Source organism: Rutilus rutilus, assembly GCF_951802725.1.
Source record: "Rutilus rutilus genome assembly, chromosome: 9".
Lineage (NCBI taxonomy): Eukaryota > Metazoa > Chordata > Actinopteri > Cypriniformes > Leuciscidae > Rutilus > Rutilus rutilus.
This window is the reverse complement of record NC_140223.1, coordinates 19635558-19658494: the sequence shown is the minus strand read 5'-3', so window position 1 is coordinate 19658494 and position 22937 is coordinate 19635558. Positions and strand designations below refer to the sequence as shown.

At 37.9% G+C, this 22937-nt stretch overlaps 1 protein-coding gene across 5 annotated transcripts in view; it reads right to left on the bottom strand.

The window, feature by feature from the left end:
* myo18ab (myosin XVIIIA b) overlaps window positions 1–22937 on the bottom strand; it is a 106773-nt gene that overhangs the window by 5267 nt on the left and 78569 nt on the right. For 4 of the 5 annotated variants that reach the window (XM_084418094.1, XM_084418095.1, XM_084418096.1 and 1 more), the window contains 15 exons: window positions 21765–21892; window positions 21025–21179; window positions 18277–18400; window positions 17939–18139; window positions 17509–17619; window positions 15139–15243; window positions 14093–14239; window positions 13873–13986; window positions 11121–11237; window positions 9100–9183; window positions 8132–8269; window positions 6996–7181; window positions 5042–5181; window positions 4324–4368; window positions 316–438 (listed from right to left, as the gene is read on the bottom strand). In XM_084418094.1, the coding sequence (XP_084274220.1) occupies window positions 316–438; window positions 4324–4368; window positions 5042–5181; window positions 6996–7181; window positions 8132–8269; window positions 9100–9183; window positions 11121–11237; window positions 13873–13986; window positions 14093–14239; window positions 15139–15243; window positions 17509–17619; window positions 17939–18139; window positions 18277–18400; window positions 21025–21179; window positions 21765–21892 (1918 nt within the window). The remainder of the gene's footprint in view (window positions 1–315; window positions 439–4323; window positions 4369–5041; window positions 5182–6995; window positions 7182–8131; window positions 8270–9099; window positions 9184–11120; window positions 11238–13872; window positions 13987–14092; window positions 14240–15138; window positions 15244–17508; window positions 17620–17938; window positions 18140–18276; window positions 18401–21024; window positions 21180–21764; window positions 21893–22937) is intronic. The other variant, XM_084418097.1, reaches the window with a different exon arrangement.

Sequence of the window (22937 nt, the reverse complement as noted above, 5' to 3'; positions counted from 1 at the left end):
CTAGTAAAAAGAATAAACAGTAAAAATCTGTCCACTGGTGCAAAGACCCATTCATTTTCAGCAGAAAGGCGCAGGTAGGCATGCCAACTGGCCAGTGGGCATATCCATTAATCTGCCTGTGAAGCCGTTCCCTTTTATAGAAGCCTCTGTTATCAAACTGCTGACAATGGGGAGAATAAGCTAGACAATACCAACAGAAAATACCCTTGGCGCTAGCTAATTAGCTTTTCCAAATACCTTTTTCTTGCTTGCTGCATTGGGTTTTGTTAAACCATTCTGTTGGATAACCGAGGGAAATGAGGTTGCAGTACTGACCTTGAGCTCTTCAGACTACCATCATCTGACAGGTTCTTGGCAGAGCCCTTGTTTTTGGACAGCCATGACTTCACCCCGTCAACACGGTCCTCCACCTCAGAGTCTGTATCAGAGGCGCCCTCACTGTGCAAGAAGAAGAGAGGGGATATCAACAGAATGAACAAGCCAAACCTGTACATAAATATTGTTAGTAGGAGGAACACAGGGTGGAGACACAATGTACATATGCATGCGCCTGATCTCTAGTAACCTGGAAAAAGCCTCTGTGTTAGTAAGTCAGACTTATAGTCCAACAACACTATCCTGCAGCAAGCTGGCTCTGTATAATGTGAGGCATCCAAAAGGGTGAGGTCAGTATAACTCCAAGCCAAACCAGAAGAAAGGAGAGCATTGAAAAGAGAAAACCATTCAGACTGTAGCTAAGCAGACAATAGCTCTGTTCCAAAACCTAGGTGGCTGCCTACAGAATTAGGCAGAATTTTGAGGGATCATCGACACACTTGTGATTTGAAGGCTTTCAAAAAAAGTAACTTAAAATGCCTAATTTTAGCAAACTCCTAAGGCAGCATTGCATCCAAGGCACAATGCATTGAGACAAGCTCATAAATAGATTTCAACACTGAAAAGTACTTATAAAAATGTAAAACAATTTAACATTATTCGACTCATAAATCATTTGCTATTCTTTTTATGCTAATTAGACTATCACTGTTAGCTTAGCAACACGCTAACACCAAAATCAACCGTGAGATGAATATGTTGGTTAAAGTTGTCAATATAAAGCACATCAAATCAGTAATTTTTGAAATTGTACAATGGTTACAATACTGCCTGTGCCAGAACTAAACTCTTTCAGTAATCTTTCATTATAAAAAATACTTTGATTTATAGCTGAATAAAAACGGAATTGGGAATCATAGGTAGTGCAAAGCTTGTGAAAGATCCTCCTTAACTAAATGAAATGCTTCAGGCTAATGTAGCCTTCGATTACCATGTTGAAGGACTGCATGAAGGAATGGGCCATTTTGGGACTGTAATTAACTTGGCTCACCATGCTAGCAATACCATGCATCTCTGGATACAAATGGGTTTGGTAGGAAAGTGTTGAGCTGTCAATAAGAACGAGTAAACACAGTCCGAACGTCCCTGGGAGCACATGCATTAACACCTCACACAGAAAGCAGCGCTGTGAATCCCAGTCCTGTTTGCTCATTTCTCTGGACCAGATAAAACCATTGAATTTATGTTTGGCTGGATTTGCAAGTCAATGCTTCCCTGCCTCTTTAGATTAGTCTTATCCTTCACTTATCGCAAAGCACACCGCACTGAATAACTATGAATTGCCCTTCAAGGACCTAGAGAGCTAAAACACCCCAAATATGCACAAGAAAAACCTTTAGAGAAGACTTTGTGATGGCAGATTGCGAACTACGCCTTTTTCACAATTTTGTTTCAAATTAAATTTTACTAATCATTATTATTGTCCTCTAGCACTGCAGGAGTCAAATATCTCCCAAAGAAATTATACAACATACAGTAGCTCATTATCCCAGGCATAAAGAGAAGATCAAAACTGAAGCAGCAGCTGCTTTTCTCTGACATTAGAGTTCCGGTCTGCTTAGCTCTCCGTTTGTGGTATTATGCATATGAGAATATTATATATGCATGGACCCATGAGATAGCACAGATGTCACTAAACACTAACTGTATGCTCACAATCAGGGTGCTGGAGAGGGTCAAAATCAGAAGATCTGATACACTACAGCGAATACACTCGGGACAAATGAATTTGTTGTTATACGAGTAGCGCTCTGACGATATGGGTAGGCAACTTACGAGTGTCAGAGTGTGTATTTCCTCAAGAGCCCTTTTGGCTATTGTGTAAGCCCTAGTGCCCTGGAGGTAAACTGAGGTGAGAACGTTGTGTGAATAAACCTTGAGCTCTGCTAGCCGGCCCATCGCTAAACAGTAGGAAAGCAGGGTCTTTGTAATGAAGCGCTAATGCAAAATGTCACACACAATTTATGTCCTTGACCATATACCATTAGTTAAGCTGCACCTAAGCCCAAGGGAACAAACAAACAACACAGTGAGAGAGGAGAGACATTAATTGTCTGTGACAACATGCCTCCATTGGCTGTACATCTCTGTTACAGGCTATTACATTTATCATTAGCACCTACAGAACACTCTCAACCCCTCTGTTTTCCTCCCTAGTCTATGTCTCTCTACGCTGTTTTCTCTCTCTATATTATCCCCACTCGCTCTTCTTGACCCTGAAATGGGCAAATTTGGATGTTTATATAGTGCAACTGTTTCTTGGCTACATCTCTGACTATTTCTTCACTAATTTAAAAAAAAAAACTCTAGAAATATCTATAATATTTAGGTTAAAAAGAAAATGTGGTTATTTTCCTTCATGTCTTCCAAACCCATATGACTTTCTTTTGTGAAATACAAATTTTTCATGGCCACAGTTTTCAGTGCAATGGCTGTTAAGCTCCAAAATGACAAACAAGAAAGAAAGAAAACAATAACAACACTTGACATATTTGACTTCAAACAATTTGATTAATTAATCACTTGTGACAACCACGGGCAGTGACACAAATGTTAAATCGACTGAGAGCTCTACTTGAATATTCATTAACAAACAATGTAAAAAAAAAATCTAAAACTAATCATTAAAATTCTATTATTATTATTAAACCTATTAAAACATTTTTGTTAATTTAAATACAGCTGAAATAAAATAAATATAAGATGAAAAACTTTGACTAAATGAAAATGTCAAATGATACAATAGTAAATTAACCTAAAATAAAATAATGATGTATTGTAAACAAAGTTTTAAAATGATGTCACTGAATAAAATATACAAGTAATGCTCATGAGAGGGAATGTGCAACAACTCTCCTAATTATAGCTCATTTCAAAATATCTGCTCAACTCATTTGTCATTCGTTATGCCCTGTCTATTCTCTCATTTTCTCTGGGAAAATCAGAATAATAGGTTCTCTACTAAGGTTTGTATTTAGCTAACAATCCTCTTACAGCCAGTCTCATTTACAATAAAGCAACATGAATTCCCCAATAGAATGATCCGACCAGAAGTGTCAACATCCCCGAGTGAACCCAAACAAACATTTTTGGAACAGCATATCCATCTAAACCTGATAAGTAACGCACAGACTGTCCATTAGCTTTTAATACTTTCTCACATGATGTAATAAGTGGTGCTTAGAGCTTAAGGGTTTTTAGAGCGGACCAAGGACTATTGACAGGGGAATGAAATGGCTTGACGCCAATGGCTGGTACATTGTTGTAGGCCGTTGCCAGGTGAGTTTTTGTAGGACATTTGTGGGTTATTCATTATTTAGCCCTCATGGTTTAAAGATTGATGAGGAACACGCCTTTCTTTCCTGCCTTAAGAGGCTGCTAAGTCCCAGGAACAGAAGTGTGAATTATTCAAAAGAGTGAGAAAAAGGCAGGTAAAGGAAGGCTGAGAAGGGGGAGGGCAGAGCAACCCCCTCACAGATGTTTGTACAAGGCCCTGCAGTATCCAACAAGTCTGCATGTAGCACCTTCTGGCTCTCGAGTAAGACATCCAGGGGATCGGCCATGGTCTGGACCCTGTGGACATGTAACTACACCTGACCTCCACTCAGAATGGTTCTTATCCAAAGGTTCAGTTTTACAAAGCAGGGGGTTCAGGGTGGGGGAAATGGCCTCTGCGGAGGGTAAGTAATTGTGAACCATACTTGGCTTGGAAAAAGCATGCAGTTTGTAGTATGCATACATTATGAGACATCGTGCATAAAAAGGAGAAAACCAAATGTGTGATGTTAGTTGTCATGCCCGGAAGTGTGATGCAGTATCATCGAAATCGAGATTTACTATTCTGTATTACATTTCTCAAAGATGACTGCATGTATACTGCATCATCTTCCTATGAGGGCAAAGGAGAATCAAAATATGTTAACTTAAGTTCAAACTTTAACTCCTTACAGCTTGTTCTTTCGTTTCTGATACTTAGTCACCATGTCTTGTAAACTGGAGGTAGGAGGGGAATGAAAAACAAACACATAAAAAACAAGAAGCAGAAATAAGTGAGTTTCAAATGGAAACTTAATAAACATGAAAAGAACAATGGCTGTAAAAAAAGAAAAGAAAAACAAGAAGTCATGGTCTTAAAAACACAGCTTGTAATTGAATATTTATCATGTCTGGTGTAAACGTTTTCTAGCGCTACATATTGCTCAAGATGTTTACCCAGAATGCTGACCTTTTTCTAACTTCTGCTCTGCGTAGGTCATTATGTAAGTGTAAGCACGGCACTATTTACTGTTATTAGGATGACTGGAGTTCTTCCACGCATATAAGCGAGGAAATAAACTCAGCTCTGCGCAGTAAGGTGCGGGTCACTAAGAAAAGCGGAATGATGGTGAACGGAGATGACTTCCTCTGACAGATGAGACCAACTACATAAAAAAGGAGCTCCAAATTATGTGCGGCAGTTTTCAAGGCATAAATATTTAAGAGAGTGTGAATAAGAGATGACTGAGACTGGCTCACTGATTGCCGTCTCCAAAAGCTCAGTGTACAGCGCATTCATCCACATAGTGTCTTCTCTCTCTGTCTATCTCTTTTTTACCCACTTATGCACATAGAAAAGCTCTCCTGAGGTCTGCATTAAATAAAGAGTCCTCAGAGCAGCAAGTGTTACCTGTTGATGAGATCCTCATTGTCGTCACTCTCCATCTCATCCTCGATAGCAGCCTGGAGGTCTCCGATCCTCTTGAAGGCCAGCTTGAGGTCCGCCTGGAGACTCTGGTTGGCTGCTTCCAAACTCTCAATATCCATTTCCTAAAGAGACAGGGTAAAATTTACAGCCTAACTAATGAGGTACTCATTCCTGTCTTTTTCTACATTTAGATTACCTTTGCTACCGTCATCTAATGCTCGCTTAATGTTAAAAACATTAGTCATTTAATATTTAACACTAGCTGTGTTTCCATTAAAGATTCACGCAAAACTTTTGCGATTTTTTCTAAATATCGATAAAAAACTATTGCGAAATGACGGCGTTATGCGACTAAAACGTAATTTTTTCCTCTCGCGATAAGTCATTCCAAAAATCATGGCAACGGTTGTTGGTAAGTATATATATATATATATATATATATATATATATATATATATATATATATATATATATATACATATATATATATATATCACAGCCACGTACCGCACTATACATTATTATTATTAATGGAAGGAAACGTAGGCGTAATCGAAAGCATTAATGGCAAGGAAAGACCCATACTGTGTCTGTGAGTGGCACATATGAAGTGTTTCTGGGTTTTTCTCACTCATTTCTGCTCCGAGGTCTTGATTATGGCATTTCTTTGAGGTTTAGAATCCAGTATTTCTGTCATTCTTTTGTCTTTTATGAATTCAATAAAGAATCTGTCTCGTCTTCTGTCCAAACACATCGCGCCTTCTAAGTCAGGTGACCTGTAAATGCGCAAAAACTGTTTCCATTGCAGTTTTGCGAAATATTTCTTTTTCGAATTGCCTGAAAAACCACCTCATGCGAGCGTAAAAACTTTTTTGCGATAAATGGGAGTTTTTTTGCGAAATTGTTTCCATTGAGCGTATTTTCAATTCGCAATTTCAATTTGCGCAATTTGAAGGGTAATGGAAACGCGGCTACTGATAAATCTAACCTTCAGTAAATCTCAAATTAATATCCATATTTCATACTGTACATTATAATGCCTAAATTCACTTGTTTTTTGAAGACAAAATAGTATAGAATTTTAATATGGATGATATATCGGTTGTTGGGGACAAAATTAAAATAATAAGCGGTTAGTCTGTATTAGACAGAATTTCAATATTACTGCATCCTTAGTATTTAGTGATATATTATTTATATATTTATTTTGTGATTGACTACTTCTAAAGAAGATTCAACTTTCAAAAAAAGAGACCACATTTATCAGAATGCAATGCTTTGTTCATAGGTTCCCTTCTGTTATATGTCTAAATTGATTAAATAAATTTTGCATTCACCAACCATTGTGGGTTATTTTATTTTGATCCATGAGGTCAGGCACTAATGTCGGTAGTCCTATTCATCCCAATGAGCTTTAGCTCTCTCTCATCTGACTTATGAACCTTATGTCATGTTGGAAGAGAAAATAGCCCTTATAAAACTGCTGTCAAAATGCTACAAACCATTTTTGAGAATGTCATTGTTTTCTGTAGTAAGAGGTCTGGAATTAAGAGGTTTAATCAAACCAGTTAACTAGAAGGAAGCTATATGTCCACATATAGTTGCATTTCTGCTTTCATCATATGCTTAAATGGATAGCTCACCCAAAAATGTAAATTCTGTTATAATTTACTCTCTCATGTTGTTCCAAACCTGTATGACTTGCTTTCTTTTTATTTTTGCCATATAGTGGAAGTTAACAGGCTCCAATATTGTTTTGTTCCCAACGTTCTTCAAAATACGTTATTTTATGTTCCACAGAAGAAAGGAAGTCAAACCGATTTGGAATGACATGAAGGTGAGTAAATGATGACATAACTTTGATGATGCACTATCCCTTTAAGACACTTCAGAATGAGAACATCAGTGAAGCAGAACAGCAGATCAGACCCCTCACCAGCTCGTGTTTCTTGCGGCTGGCTTCCGATTCTTTCTTGGCCAGCTCGCCCATCTCCTCCTTGATGTCTCGAATCTGCCTGAGGAGACGCTTGTTCTGCTCCTTCTCCCGGTTCTCGCTGGCACTGCGTTGGTCTCGTTCCTCAGTCAACTTCTCGAGATTCTCTTTCAGCCTCGCTACAAGACTCTGAAGAAGATGCAATCATTTATTTACCACATATATGCAGCAATAACATGCACTATCGCTTAAGTGTTTCTGAACCCACTGTGGTTGTTTACCAAATCTAGCAAGTCTAGCGCTGATATATGCAAGATTGTCAAGCTATGCATATGGTGTGAAACTCCGAATAACTTCCATAGCAACTTATCTGTGATTTTTCACACCAAAGGTGGGCTGCAGACTGGCATGGAAACACAGAAATAACTACATATTAGGAAAACTTTACAGCAACGGATGGGCATGGTTTAAACAAGCTGCCCCTAGAGACAACATTGCCCAAGCCTGCGCTGAGTTACATGTCCAACAAATCAGTAATAATAGCGCTTTTCAAAGCGCTTCTGTTGACAGATTGTGTTGTGGGCGCAGTAGACATTTGTAATTTGTGCAGAGTGCCAATTGTAATTCTGCAGGTGAGCAGGAGCACCCAACATAGATGAACGGTGAAGAGGACTGGCTGCTGGAAAATGTCACTTAAGGAGCAAAAAATCCATCAAATCAAACAAAACAAAACACTGAAATAATGTGCATTAGAGAAAACACATTTTAATTACGCTAGCTGTGTACAATGCAAAAACAGATGACCTGCTGCCTCCAGCAACAAAATATATCAGACATGAAATGAAATGTAGATTTCCTTTCTAAAAGGGGGACTGACACTGTCGATTTAAAAAAAAACAGAGGGGACAGAAATAATCCACATTCAATTTGTAGTGCAATTTTTTTTTAGAGAATTGTAAAACACTTCTTGTACAAGGGTTAAAGTTCTATAAAGCGGTGGGACAATGAGGAGAGGCCTGGCGGGTGTGTAGATTAAATTTATCCTTATCCAACACTTCAATGCCTGCGCACTGACCTTTTGACACTTCCAGCACCCAGCCTACTCAGCCCACGTAAGCACATGCATCCTGCAAACTTACCTCCAAGCGTTTGACCTGTGTCTTCTCGAACTCCAGCTTGGTCTCTAGCTCACGGATCTTGGCCTCCTGCCGGCTGACCAGAGACTTGTCCACCATGGACTGCTCTTGGAACTCTAGCTGACTCTGCAGGGCCGTGAGCTGCCAAACACACACATACAGAGTGAGAATTCATACATACACTGAGAAAAACAAAAGCAATCTGTATTTTACTGAAATCCTAACTTGAACAGCTGAATATAACTATTATCTGCTGATAAAAGCCCCTCACCTCTATGGGGTGTCTTTAACAAGGCCTACCTGGTTTATCAACCTTTCAAATAGCTCTGCCGGTTTACATTAAGTGATAAGTCAAATCCAGGTCAGACCAGTATAGAGGTTCTGATACTTAATTACACATGGTGATAGTGTTTAAATAATGGATTTGAGACCTGTCTTTGAATTTCTCTTCAAAGAAATAATCCTATCATTAAAGACTCAAATGCTGAGAGGGGGCGGAGTTTGATCCTATCATTAAAGACTCAAATGCTGAGAGGGGGCGGAGTTTGATCCTATCATTAAAGACTCAAATGCTGCTGAGAGGGGGCGGGGTTTGATCCTATCATTAAAGACTCAAATGCTGAAAGGGGCGGAGTTTGATCCTATTATTAAAGACTCAAATGCTGAGAGGGGAGGAGTCTATTTCTATCATGAGGTGCAGAGTCTGATCCTATCATTAAAGAGTCAGACCTTGATCTCATACAAGAGTAAACAGTTGAAAGGGTGGAGCCTGATCTTGAGCTCATGAAAGAATAAACTATTCAAAAAATCTCCATATTGTAACTTTGCAGTGCAAATATTTGACCTTAAGCACCTCAGCTCACCTCAGCAGAAATAAAACAAAACAGGAGCTGATATCTACTTCACTCCGCTTGCAAATAACAGTAACTTTGTGAATATGCATTTCCATATGGATGCCAAAGTGAATTCACCTTCTCCTGGACGTCCTGTTTCTCCTTCATGGCCTCCTCAAGCTGGGCCTGCAGGTCACTGATCTGGGCCAGGTTCTGTGAGGACTGTGCAAGAACACACCACAGAGAGGTCAGAGTCTTCTACACACACCATAGGATACATAATCTGAACCAACAATTCCTTTATTTTCTTATCTTATAATTATCTAAACATAATTTCTATGCTATATACAGTACATGACCCGCAAGTATGCACATTTTCTGTTTGTATGAAATATTCATATGATTGTATACTGCAAAATTCACCACAACTCATCTGTTTCATGGTTTAAAAAATGGACACCCAGTATTTCAAATAATCAGCAAAATAGTGTATTATCCCTCATTTACCTGGTGCATACGGTCTTATTTACCATTTAGAAAAAACAGCAAGCTGTGCACAGTGAAAGGGGGAAATATGCATGATGGTATGTTATTTTGGTGATATATCTTACAGCACACTGCAAACCATTTAGCTGCTGACAGACAAGCAATCTTATGGTCTGTTAATGACATCTCACAAAAAATGGCAGCAATAAATAGCATGTTAACAGAAGCATGAGTGAAATGGAGCCTAAAATGGAATCTGAATGCCTCAAGTATGAATGTGACTGCATTTTAAAACCTGATATACCCATAAATGAACCATAGAGTTGAAGTAAACCAAAAGGGAACAGGCTGTTCCATTGGAGAGGATCTGTTTACTTAGAATCTGTGGAGACACATCACTCATCTCTACATTGCTGCCATAGCAGCATGCTGTGTTTAAAACTCTCTTAATGACAATCAACCCACACACTCAAATAAATGACAATTGTTCCAGCGATACTTTCCCATTGGCACGAACGACCAATCAAAGGCAGAAATACAGGGTGGTCTATCTGCACACACTAAATGACGCTGTAGGTTTGATTTGCATGATGGAAGTATGTTGCTGAGAAACAGCAATGAATCATACTGGAAAATGTCAGATATGTTGGAATGATGTAGCATGCAATATGCTCAGTGTCAAAAAAATAAATAATTGAAAAGGACAACACAATTGTGAACAAAAATGCTTTTTAGGCTTGTTTCACGCTGCTCCAGCAATGCAATAGCACTGTGATTGCTGTAACCCGTTAAATATATTCAACACAATAAGTACGCACTGCTTTTATTTTGCAGTGTGAAATAATCCCTAAATGTATAATAGTGTGTATATACACTGCACGGCCCCCCCCCCCCCCCAAAAAGTCCCTGTTTGGATTTAAAAAGACAAATGCTAAAGAGTCTATGATTGGATCATTATTGCAGTCATTATTATGTTTGTAGCAATATATGTTTGGCAGCAGTTCTTCTAACTGTAATTGATGGAGTGTGTAGCTTATTTCTTAAACAACCATGCAGGGATGACAATGTCAAGATTCATTAGGCTTATATTGTGAAAGAATGGTTGGGAGGGAGCATGAAGAATAATTTTCACACATGAATTGAGACCTTAAATTCTGGAATATAAATATGTATTCTGAAAAAATATATATATACACTGGACAAAATTATTAACGCAACACTTTTGTTTTTATCCCCATTTTTCATGAGCTGAACTCAAAGATCTAAGACTTTTTCTATGTACACAAAAGGCCTATTTCTCTCAAATATTGTTCACAAATCTGTCTAAATCTGTGTTAGTGAGCACTTCTCCTTTGCCGAGATAATCCATCCACCTCACATGTGTGGCATATCAAGATGCTGATTAGACAGCATGATTATTGCACAGGTGTGCCTTAGGCTGGCCACAATAAAAAGGCCACTCTGTTAAAAATAAAAATACTGTAATTTAAAATATATATATATTCTTAAAACACTATTTTAAATAAATTCTATCCAATTGTGTCATAAAAAAATGATACAAATTACAAAAACATTTAAATGTACATGTACAGACACATCTACTCTGTGTGTGATGAGAGAAAAGCTCTGTACAGCTCTCTGACAGACAGAGACAGAGTGCTGGAGAGAGTTACCTGGGAAACGGCGGCTTTGTGTTTCTTCATGAGTTCATTCATGTCCTCTTGGTCCTCCTCCATGCGAGACTGCAGGTCATTCTTCTCCCTCTGCAAACGACTCAGCTGTTCCTCAAGCTGCACGGGAAACAAACAATAGAATAAGACAAAAACAAATATGATTGCAAATTAAAATGATTTTTTTTTTTTTTTTTTTTGTCGAGAAGTAAAAAAAAAAAAAAAAAAAAAAAAAACTCCCTCAGAAATGCTTGAAATGTTGGCAAGTTCACAACCCATTTTACTTTCATAATACAACACACTTCTGTGGATATTAAGGTTAAAAAATGTAAAAGTGTCTTTGGTTTATGCAACAGGGTTCATGCATACACACAAATTAACAAAATTTTTGATAAATAATTTACTAAATAATCATTTAGGTTAATGGACTCTTTTCACAGACTATGATGACGTGTTTCCACAGTTATCAATATCGTAAATATTGTAACGGTTTTCATATCTTTAATTTAATATTTTAAAAAAACAAATGTATACACATTTATAAAGCTATACTTTGTGTTTTATTTTCTTTGTCAGTTATGATGAATTTAAAAACAAAACAAATTAACGCTGCTGCAAGGGTGTTTCTAATACAATGGGTGAGGGAGAAACGGCAAATTTGACATCTTTCTCTCTTCTGACTGCTGTAATCAATATCTCGATATTTCTTCCGTTTCTTTGGAAGTCGTCGAAACGCTATCATAGATTTTTTTCTTTTGCTATTGGAGCAAATGGAAATACAAAAACTATTTTTGCTGTTGTCTCCGGTTCACCGCTATAGAAGTATACCCAACTACGACGACTTCTGCTTTCTGACCCCGAAAAAGTAAAAAGGATCCATTTTAGCTATTTTTATTGATACAGTCAGTCAGACTCAAACCTGTGGTCCCATGCATGAGCACCACATCTAAACATGTCAGGAACATGTGAGGCTAACCACTCCGACTTCAGCTCTCGTTTTTAGTTTGAAACTGAAAGCCAGTCTCCTGATTCCTTAAAGAGATCATTTTCCTGTCACCTTGTCACTAAACAGTAGCTGCTTGCATTGTATAAATCCCTGAGAACACAGCACCGTCTCCCAATTAGAGACGAACACTTCACTGCCTGCTCTGTCAAACAGTATCAGAGGTCTAATTCTATTCAATAATAATTACCTCAACAATACAGGCAAGCTAATCTCCGAGGAGTATCTTTCAAATGTTTTAGTAAAAGCAAAAAATGGAGACATCACACATTACTAATTGACTAGTGAGCATAAAAGCAGGAAATTAAATGATTTAGTAAAAAACATCCTCATGTAGGCAGCTTGCGTTTTCTTTCACACACTCTTTCACAAACCAGTGCAAATAAATTAATATTAAAGGGGTTATATTCTACAATTTGCACTTGTTCCCATGACATGCATCAAAAACAAAAATGTTTTTGCCTCTCTGCCCCAACACCGGCTTCTACATGTAAATGACTTCTTTTATGATTGTTTAATACTGTATCTCTGAATCTGAAAATTACCTTAGCTGTATGTACACTACCATTTTTAAGATTTAAGATTTATTTTAAGCAAGTAATTTTATTCAGTGAGGACACATTCAATTGACCAAAATTGTATGTTTATATTATATATTATAATATAATATATACAGTATAATATTATTGCTTTTACTGTATTTTTGATCAAATAAATGCAGCCTCGGTGAGCATAACAAACCTTTCAAAAACAACAACAAAAAATCGTACTGATCCCAAACTTTGGAACGGTAGTGTAAATTGTGGTCATATGGTAATATGCTTGTGCTTATGACATTAATATTACGATGATTTCTCAATAACCCATTTTTCAAGTTTTCATAAATGATATATACATGGACTGGCTTTTGCATATGTGTACAAATGAATGAAAATCCTGTTTTCCATTATACGTTAACACAAGACACTGATAAAAGACATTTCCTTTTTTCTGTACCGATCCATTCCACACCTTTAAATGCTGTCTGGCAAGTGTATTGTATCAAACCTATGTGTCACCTTCAAATCCTCTAGTGGAAATCCATGATCTCCCAGGGGGGAGGGAGGGGAGGGTGGGGGTGTCAGACAGACCTGAAGCTAATCAGACAGTGATCATGACCAGACCATTTATCACGCTCTTGCTAATCAATGACAATATTCAGAAGAGAGACAGTTTTAGAAACAGCCACAAAAACACCCGACTGCACCAAAAGAATGCTTCAGCATGGCAACGGCTTTATAGAAAATTAAAATGTTCACTGCACCCTTCTGTCAGAGTGTCTCTTGCTCCAGAGAGCAGAGCAAATATGACAGGCGGCGATGACAAAAAAAAGAAAACAATATGGAGACAGCGTCAGGGGAACAGCATCTGCAGAATTTGGCTGCATCCGTCTCTCCTGATATCGCTTCATAATACGCTACAGTGAGGACACAATTACACAATTTTCTTCATGCTTAAATAATACTGAATCAATGTCAGAATTATTAAAGAGTAATGTATTTCACGGCGATACATCCTGTTCGAATTATAGCCGGGATCGGAAACGTGCCATTATGGGCGGAAATCATTTCCCCCTGGTAAATAATTGAAACGACATCCTGGCTGCCACCTATTGTGGATGGAGACAGGTGGTGTCTGTGTCTATGCAAGCCTCTGACTCTGATGTAAAAGAAGTAAAAGAGTTATTCTTTTACCAAACACCGACAGACTTACCGCCTGCTTGGATTTGGATATGTCGTCCATTTGTACATGGAGGTCCTCGATCTCTACTTCCATTGACTTTCGGGCCTTGACCGCAGCAGCACATGTGAACTCTGATTCCTCGAGCTGTAAAGAGCACACATGCAAAGACACATAAATGAAATGTATGTTTCCCACTGGACCTCATGTATGATGTGTTATCAACCGAGCCCAGGGGAGCTGAGAAACAGACCTGGTTCTTGAGCTGAGCGATCTCTCTCTTGCTGGGAGCGTTGTTCTTCAGGTGATCCAGCATGATCTGGGCATCAGCCAGCAAGGCCTTTGTGCGCTTCAGGTCCTTCCTCAGACGCTTCTCTGTCTCCACATCTCTGTGGCTCACCTGAAAACACCAAAGACAGTTTATATTATCTTTACATGTTGTTCACACTGAAAGCTTAGGAATGATGATTTTGGTGGTTTTAGCAACTGTTACTTTGAGGAAAAATACAAAAAAATACATTTTATTTTCATGACAGAACATAACCTTCACCAAAATAATATTTTTGTTCATATTTGAAATTTTTTTGTGATTTGGAAAATCTATATCAATCAATAGCCTTTAGTTTATGTCATGAACATTATTTTCTATCATTATTTGCTGCTTGCATCTGTTAGTCTGTTGCATTTGGTATTAGAAGAAGGGACATTTTCACTACAGTAGACATTTGATTTGATTTAAAAATCAATTAAAAAAATTGGATGTACCCAAAAAAAGTAATTAGCATTTTTGGTCCATGATTTACAGAAACATTTTTTGAAAGAAGTCTTTTATGCTCACCAAGGCTGTATTTAATTGACCAAAAACACAGTAAAACAGTAATTTTTGAAAATATTATTGAAATTTAAAATAACTATTTTCTATTTTAAAATCATTACTCCAGTCTTCAGTGCCGCATGATCCTTCAGTAATCATTCTGATATGCTGATTTAGTGCTCAAGAAACATTTCTTATTGTTATCGATGTTGAAAACAGTTGTGCTGAATTTTGTGTAAACAAAAAAAAATTCGGGGTCTTTCACAACATTTTGACAAAAGGGTCTGCCTAATATCTAACAATAAAACAAAAAAGTACAGAACAATCTGCATCACATACTGTATGTAATTTTTTTTTTATTATTAATACACATTTAAATTTGATTATTAATAAAAAAAATATTTAAAAAGGCATTCCATACCGCATATATTAAATCATATTTCAAACCTTGACTAGTTCTATAGCAAGTTTTATGAGTGCAGTACCTGCTCCTGGGCGCTCATCAGCTTGGTTTCCATGTCTCTCCTCTCCCGTAAGACCTTCTGCTTGTCTTCATACTCCTCCTCTAGCTGCACCTCCATTTGCTTGAGCTGTTCACACAAACAAAACACTGTAACAGAACATCATGGAAGGCCTTTGTGAAGTAGGTTTACCCTGAAGAGTCAATCCAATTATATACTGTCATTCCAGACATATAAACACATTCCCTCAATCAAGGGACTCGGTCGTGAGAAAGAAGGGTAATTATAGGATGCACTGTACTGGCAGCTTGATTGGTTAAGTGGAGAGGAGGGAAAGGTGAAATATACGTGAGGAAAAAAAATAGGCCCATGAATTATACATCAAAACTCAATGAGTTCAGCTTATCTGCACCTCCGCGGCAAAGACACTCTACAAATGGGAAGTCGCTATCTGCAACAAGAGCTGAACAACACTGAATGAAAATTCTTATTCAACACATGGCCGAATATGTCTTGTTTATTTATGTTGTACAGGAAGCAAAGCGAGCTCTGCATAAGAACTGAACATCAGCAATTAAAATGTTAGAAATTGAACACACTTGAACTTCTGAAACCAATTGTAAAGTATTCAGAGCGTGTTGTTAATGGTGTTAGCTGGTGACTTGTACTTAAAGTGAAAAGTTGACTGAATGTGCATGGGAGCTACAGAGCTACACAATTCTTCATAATTGTCATAAAAACTTAATTTTCTTGTGATTTTGACATCATAAAATTCATAAATTCATCATATTTCTTAATTTTGACATCAAAAAAGATTTTTCTGAGATATCAACATCATTTTGTAGTGATCTAAACATAACAAAAAAATTTTTGTCAAGATTCTGACTCAAAAGTTCCTTTACATTTATGATATTATATATACGGTGTATATTATTTTCCTATAGACTAACATTTACTGTACTATAAGATTAATGAATACATATATTTCCTAACACTAATATTAATTTGAACATTACTATTATTATTATGAATAACAATATTTTGTAAATATTATTTCAAGAGCTAATATCCTCACTGTGCATTTTTTGTAGAGCTGCTTGCTTTGTAAATAAAAGAAAATTAATAATAATAATCAAAAATATTTACAACCAGCTCTACAAAAAAATTGCACATTAAAGCTACAATATGCAAGAATTTTTGGCCTCTAGAGGGCGCTACATTCCAAACAACAACAACGGCGTAGCTTGATGACGATGTGAAGGAGCGTGGAATGATGGGAACTGTCGTTTTAAACTCCACCGTGGATGTAAATCAGTCAGACGGGAATCGAAAAATCATGTTCATGGATGAGGCTAAGTTCTTTTTTTATAATGACATGCTTTTTGTGGCGAGGGGGACGTGGTTCAGCATGGTCTGTAATGGGAGAGAGAAGAGACGAGCAAGTAGGTCAAGTGCAAATGACGAACACCTGTGTCTTATTGCTGTGATCCGCGTGGAGAGACCGCTTTAAAGCCGCGCGCTGGAACGAGAGAGAGACTGAAGAGACAATTGGACGCAGAGAAAGAAAACTGGTGGATCCGAGCTCTCATTTTTGAACTGTTTTGTGCAGTCGCGGTTGCCACGGTGAATGCGCGTTGTGTGCGACTTTTGTTTGTTTTGTTTTATTTTAATAAAGTACGAGTCCCAGTCACGCCGATCCCTGTCTTCTTCCTTCCTGACTCTTGAACCTCATCACACTTTTATTTCATTAAAATGAATTAACCGCAAGAAAAGTAAGGTTTAATACTAAATTGGTTATCATAGATGTTACTGTATGTCGAATTCATTGTTGTGATAACGCGGCGCAGTTTTACGTGTTCTAAACAATTGTTGTAAAAGTACATTCGAACATACCCACATCATTTGCCAAAATACTGATTAATCTTTATGTATAACACATGCTATATTTATTTACATGGTCATAAACACCAGACGTGATAAACAATGTCAATAAACTAAACACAAATCTAAAGCAATAATACTTCCCTTACATAAACATAACTATTACCGAATGCTACAATTGGAAAATATAAAATTAAGCATGCTTTGTCGACAGAACCAGCTGCAATCGGTAAAGATTAATTGTGTTCCATAACGACTGCACAAAACAAGCTAACGTTTGTTGCTTGATAGACGCTACAACTACAACTTCCGCATTTGTCCAGGACTCCACGCAGTACGAGCGGAAACCGAGGGTAACGCGGATATGACGCAATTGACTGGCGACTCCCAGCTCCCCCCTGCTCTAACGCCCCGTTTCCTTGGTTAAAATCGCAATTTTCTCACGATTTAAAAATAGTTGGAAACATTTGGGATATTGTACGTAATCATGTAATCATGGTGGATGTATCGTACCTTCTTGCTGCAGGACTGTCTGATCTCCTCCACCTCGTCGTCTTTGCTCTCAATCTCCTTCGAATGCGTCTGTCTCAGTCTCTCCATCTCCATCTCCAGACGGAGTTTGGCCTGCAGGTCACAACATCAACATCTCATTGAATACAAACACAGCTGAGCATACGAAATGTGCATACAGATGCATATGCAAAATAACTCTGCCGCACAGGCCAATAAAACTCTTCTTAATTATTATTATAATGTATGCAAACTGTAAGTATTGACAGTTTCTTCATAACGACGCATCAGCTGAATCTACATAAATTAGCATATTACGCATGACAGGTGGAAATTGTGTGCATGGAGAATATGCATCATTCCAAGACATAATACATTAAACATCAGTCAGCTCAATCCAAAGTATATATCCGTATTCTCATGAAACGATTACCTGCTCCAGCATCTGAATGGTTCCAGCCTGCTCATCAAGCTCTTCTTCTTGATCTTTGACCTTTGCCTCAAGGTCACGAAGCTGCTTTTTAACCTTGGCCAATGACGCCTCGTCCTTTGAATCCTGTGAGTTCTGATCTTGAAGCTCCACCTCCAACTGCTCCAGCTTCAGATTGACAGCACATATCTCCAGATCCTTATCCTGAGAGAGCAGAGAAAAAAACTCATTTAGAACAACATAGTCTGGACTCGGCACACACAGACACGTGAACGTCACAGCCAGGAAAAGTCTGTGAGTGAGAGACAACAAAGGAGGATGATATAAGAGAGGTTGCTGACCTCCAGTTGTTGTCTAAGGCTGAACACTTCCCCGGTCAGCATGTCTTTCTCTCTGCTCAGCTTCTCCCGCAGACTCTTTTCTCTCTGCACTTCCTCCTGAGCCTGAGACTGCTCCGAGTCAAACCTGCAGACATTGCATGCATAAACAACACACGGTCAACAAGCTTAATCTCAGGAAAGAGGAAACAAAGGTTCAAAGTCATTTTCCAGAGGCTTTGCACTCTCTGTTCCTACAGTATGTGGTGGAACCAGCTGCAATCTTACACCAAATCTGCTGAGACCATTATAACTGATTCCACAAGCACGTAACTAGACTACAACCATAACGGCACTTCCTATAATACTAAATATATACAATAAATTAATAAAAAATGATTCAGCTCCAGTTTTTTTTTTTTTTTTTTAAACGTGGCCATGTGTACAGTACATGTGCAAATACTGTTGGCTCTTATGATAAAGTGCTTGACTGTTTGTGATGGTCCTCATACTTAAGTCACTTTGTATAAAAAAAAAAAAAAGTAATGTACTTTTTTTTTTTTTTAACTACAAAGTTTTTACTGTGATCAGATGAAAACAACCATGATATTTGCCATTGCCACTTTGACATTATTGCACCAGCCAATTATTCACCGGGATTTTTCACCCAAAACATAATTTATTCACCCTTATGTTGTTCCAAACTGATATGGCATTCATTCTTTTGTGAAAGACAAAAGAAGATATTAATTTGAAGCGTGTCGGTTTTTTAGTTTTTTTGGTTATACAATTAACTTCCACTCAAAAAAAATTATTTTATGTTTCACCGAAGAAAGACAATCATATGGTTTAAGAATGACATGAGAGTGAGTTTAAATGATGGCAGAATTTTTAGTTTTGGGTGAACTAACACTTTCACCAGACAAGCAGACAAAACAAATTCTTCAGAAAACAATGTCAATTGATCATTTGTTTTAAGATTATTATTTATCAAAGAAATAAATATCCCACTGCATACTCTTTTAAGGAAAACAAGACACACTGCCGAGGCTGGCAAAACCTTACAAAATAACAATGTTTTAGCAGTGAACATGTATGGGATTTTTTCTAATTTCAATCTTAATAAAAGTGAATTAAACTGCAATTATCTGCATATTATGATTACATCTGATTTGATTACATTGGTGTTACTAATTGAAAAATCCCATATTAGTTAACCATTAGTCAAATTATGTACGATGCAATAACTAAAGGCAATCGCTGATTTCTAATCATCACTACAATAAAAGCACAAGTCTAATGACAAAAAAAACAAAAAAAAACAACACATACCTGCTTTTCCTAAAATAGCCAAGCATAGCAGAGTGTTGAGAAACTAAAACTCCTTTAAGCCTTACAGTATTGTGTGTGACGTGTGTGTCAGGAGGGGCATTAGGGGAAAACATTCTGATTGGGTTAACTTGTAAGTGAGTAACAATGTGTGAGGAGGGGGAGTCATGATGCTTTGGGGCAAATCAGTTAATACTTTTCCTCTTTTATATAGTTTTCTCTTTCGTTCTCCACCCCCTTCTCTCAGAGGCCCTGTTATGATCCCATAAATGAGTCTTATGCAACTCTTTGTGTTAATCCTAGCCCCATAGAGAATTGAAGGACCGCTCTCCTTGCCCTCCCCCTATCCCTCCCTTTGGCTAAATCTGCCGTCACCCTGAGCCTCAGGCCGATCATTACATTAACAGTGGACTTTCACACATGCCGTCCGCACTGACAGGCACTGCCTCTAAAACAGGCTTAGCTACAGCACTTTCGCACATTAACCACCGCCGCTCCGCTAAGGGCCTGCCGCTAAGAGTAATGATAGTCATGCATGTTTCATTTTGAGATGCTGGTTTCTGAGGCACTCTTGGGCTACTCTTAAAGGGATACTTCACCGATTAGCATTAAGCTTTGTATCAGTAGAAACCCGGTAGTATTTTCGAATGACCGTGCTTCCCTCCCTCATGTCCCCCTGAGACGAGAGATTTCTGTATTGTGTGTCTGGAAAAAAACCTCAGGTGACGCAAAAATCGTCATTTTGCCTCATCGGAGGCTCTTTTGGCCAGAGGCTAGAGTAGGAGTAGTCCTATAAGTAGGAGCTAGTTCCGCATGTTTTCAACCCGCCCATAGGGGGTGGGATCTCACGATAAAACAGCGTCTTTTCAGGTTCAAGTCAACTAGTAGCCTAGTTGTATCATTTCTTCCGATACTGCCCTCTGTAACCGGTAGGCGTGTCTTGGGAGTGGCCTCGTAGGGCAGCGAAGCAAGTGCATTCTGGGAGTTGTTGTCTTTCATCCACATGAGCCAAAAATACATTTTCTGGCTTTTCTCAGTCTAGAAGGCACCAACTTCTACAATAATTTCACATTTCTACTACATAAATGACCCAATTTAAATACACATTCATCTTTCCAGCGGTGAAATATCCCTTTAAGGCTTGCTCACACCAAGGACTAACAAACTACAAAATGTTACTACTAATTCTAATTCTATGAGAATAGGGAAGACCAAACCACAACTATAATGATAACGAGACGCAGGAGAAATATCGGTTAACAAAATGACAGTTTTGAGCTAAATAATTGTGATTATAAGTTTAACCATTATGCAGCAGGTCTAAAATAAGCTTTTGATTGACTAAAACTGGACTTTTTATTTTATTTAACACTACTACACATCCTGTTGTGACTGAAAGCTCCATAAAAGAGGCATAATTATCCAATATCTGGTCTGACTCACTTGCGCTGTTTCTTCTCTAGGTCGTGGTTGCGGCTCTGCTGGCCCTCCAGGTGCAGTTTGGTGTCCTGCAGCTCGGCTGTCAGTCTCTGGCATTTCTTCTTCAGCTGCTGAGCCACACGCTGCACCTCTTCATTGTCCGCCTGCAGGTCCGTCAGCTAAACACACAGATTCTCAGTGAGTCTGTACAGGTGGATCTGTCCATCCAGTGTGCGTCTTGTCTAGATGTGTGAGTTTCAGCTAATACGTTCATGTTTGAGACAGTACATGCTGTTGTGTTGGACAACACTGACAATACAAGTGAAGTCTGAGTCTACATGATGTGTGTGTAAGTTTGGTAGAATAAAGTCAACAGCAGGGATGCACTTTTATTAAAATTCTGTACAATACCAATAAGCTGATAATTCTTTTCATGTTATGGATGATTACCAATAAATGGGTGAAATTTTGTCCTTTGTCTAAATAAAATTAAAATAAAACATCAGAACTAAAGCAATTGATTTAAATGCTGTAAGTGAATTTAGGCATCAAAACATTATAATGTGAAGCTATTCGTTTTGAGATTTGCTAAAGACTAATGCAAAAATAGAGGAAATGAGCATGCGCAATTAAATATCAAATAACGGCCAATAAAACGTCTAAAATAATGTTGGCCGGTAACAGATATGGAACTGATATTGTGCATCCCTAGTTGACAGAATTGAAGTGCAAAAAATGTTTTTGTGTTTGTAAGATGCCCTAACCTTTCTCTCCAGCTGCCTCTTGTTTTGCTGCTCCACCTCTAGTTTGTCATCAAACTCTTGCTGGAGTCTCTTCTTGGTGAACTCGATCTCTCTGATGGCCCTCTCATATTTCAGCCTCCATTCTCCTCCTGAACACAAGAGTTAGTGATGATTAAGGCCGCACAGTTCATTGTGAGACGGCCTTGTGTGATTACTAAACCGCATATTGCTGCGATTTAATTAAATAAATATGTCAGTGCTTCAAAGCAAAGTGGCGGCACTCTGTTTTGACTACTGCACATAGTCCAAGCACTCTATCTCAACAGGTTCAGTGCACTTGAAGTTGGCGGTGTAATTTTAAATGTCAGATGTTTATCATAACGCTGTTAAAATCATATTATTTGGCATCATAATTGCAATATGATTTTCAAGGTGAAACACTATGGGCCAGATTAGTCTGTGGTCATTCCCTGAAGAGAGCCGAGGTTTAAACTCTGGATCACTGCCAGGGAAATTTCACTACAATCCTTTTGATTGTGGCTCACACAGAAACCCATTCTGTGATTTTAAAATATATCTGATAAACTGGAAACAAGCAAATGCACAAAAGTTGATAAATCAAAGCAGAATGATATGAGAGGCGGCTTTAGATATGCAGAGTGGAGCTGTCCATGCCACATTATCATTGCAGAACATACTGCAATTGCTGGAAAGTGGAATAAATCAAATGTTCATGTCTTAGCATTAAGTCTCATAGATCAGCTGTGTGACACAGAGGTGAGAACAAGCCTTCACCAGTCTGACATGTGCATTAAAATGAGTTCTGTTCATGACAGCAGTGATTCTAAGAACAGCACTACTGAGTATTATCACGCTCTGGCTTTCACAGAGAACACGTTGCTCAAAAATAAGTAATTATTTATCTTTTTCAATAAATTCATATCGAAAGAAAGTGCTTAAAATATTGATCATCAACCTCAGATCATCAAAGTAAACTGAAAACAAAACAGTTTTATTTTCTATAAATTTTCTATGACATTTGCCATTTTTGTATCCTATTATTTTAAATACATTTAAAACTAAACCATGTGATGCAAAGTCATTTCTCCAGTCTTCAGTGCCAAATGATCCTTTAGAAATCATTGTCATATGCTGATTTGGTGCTAAAAAATAATTATTAATTATTACATAATT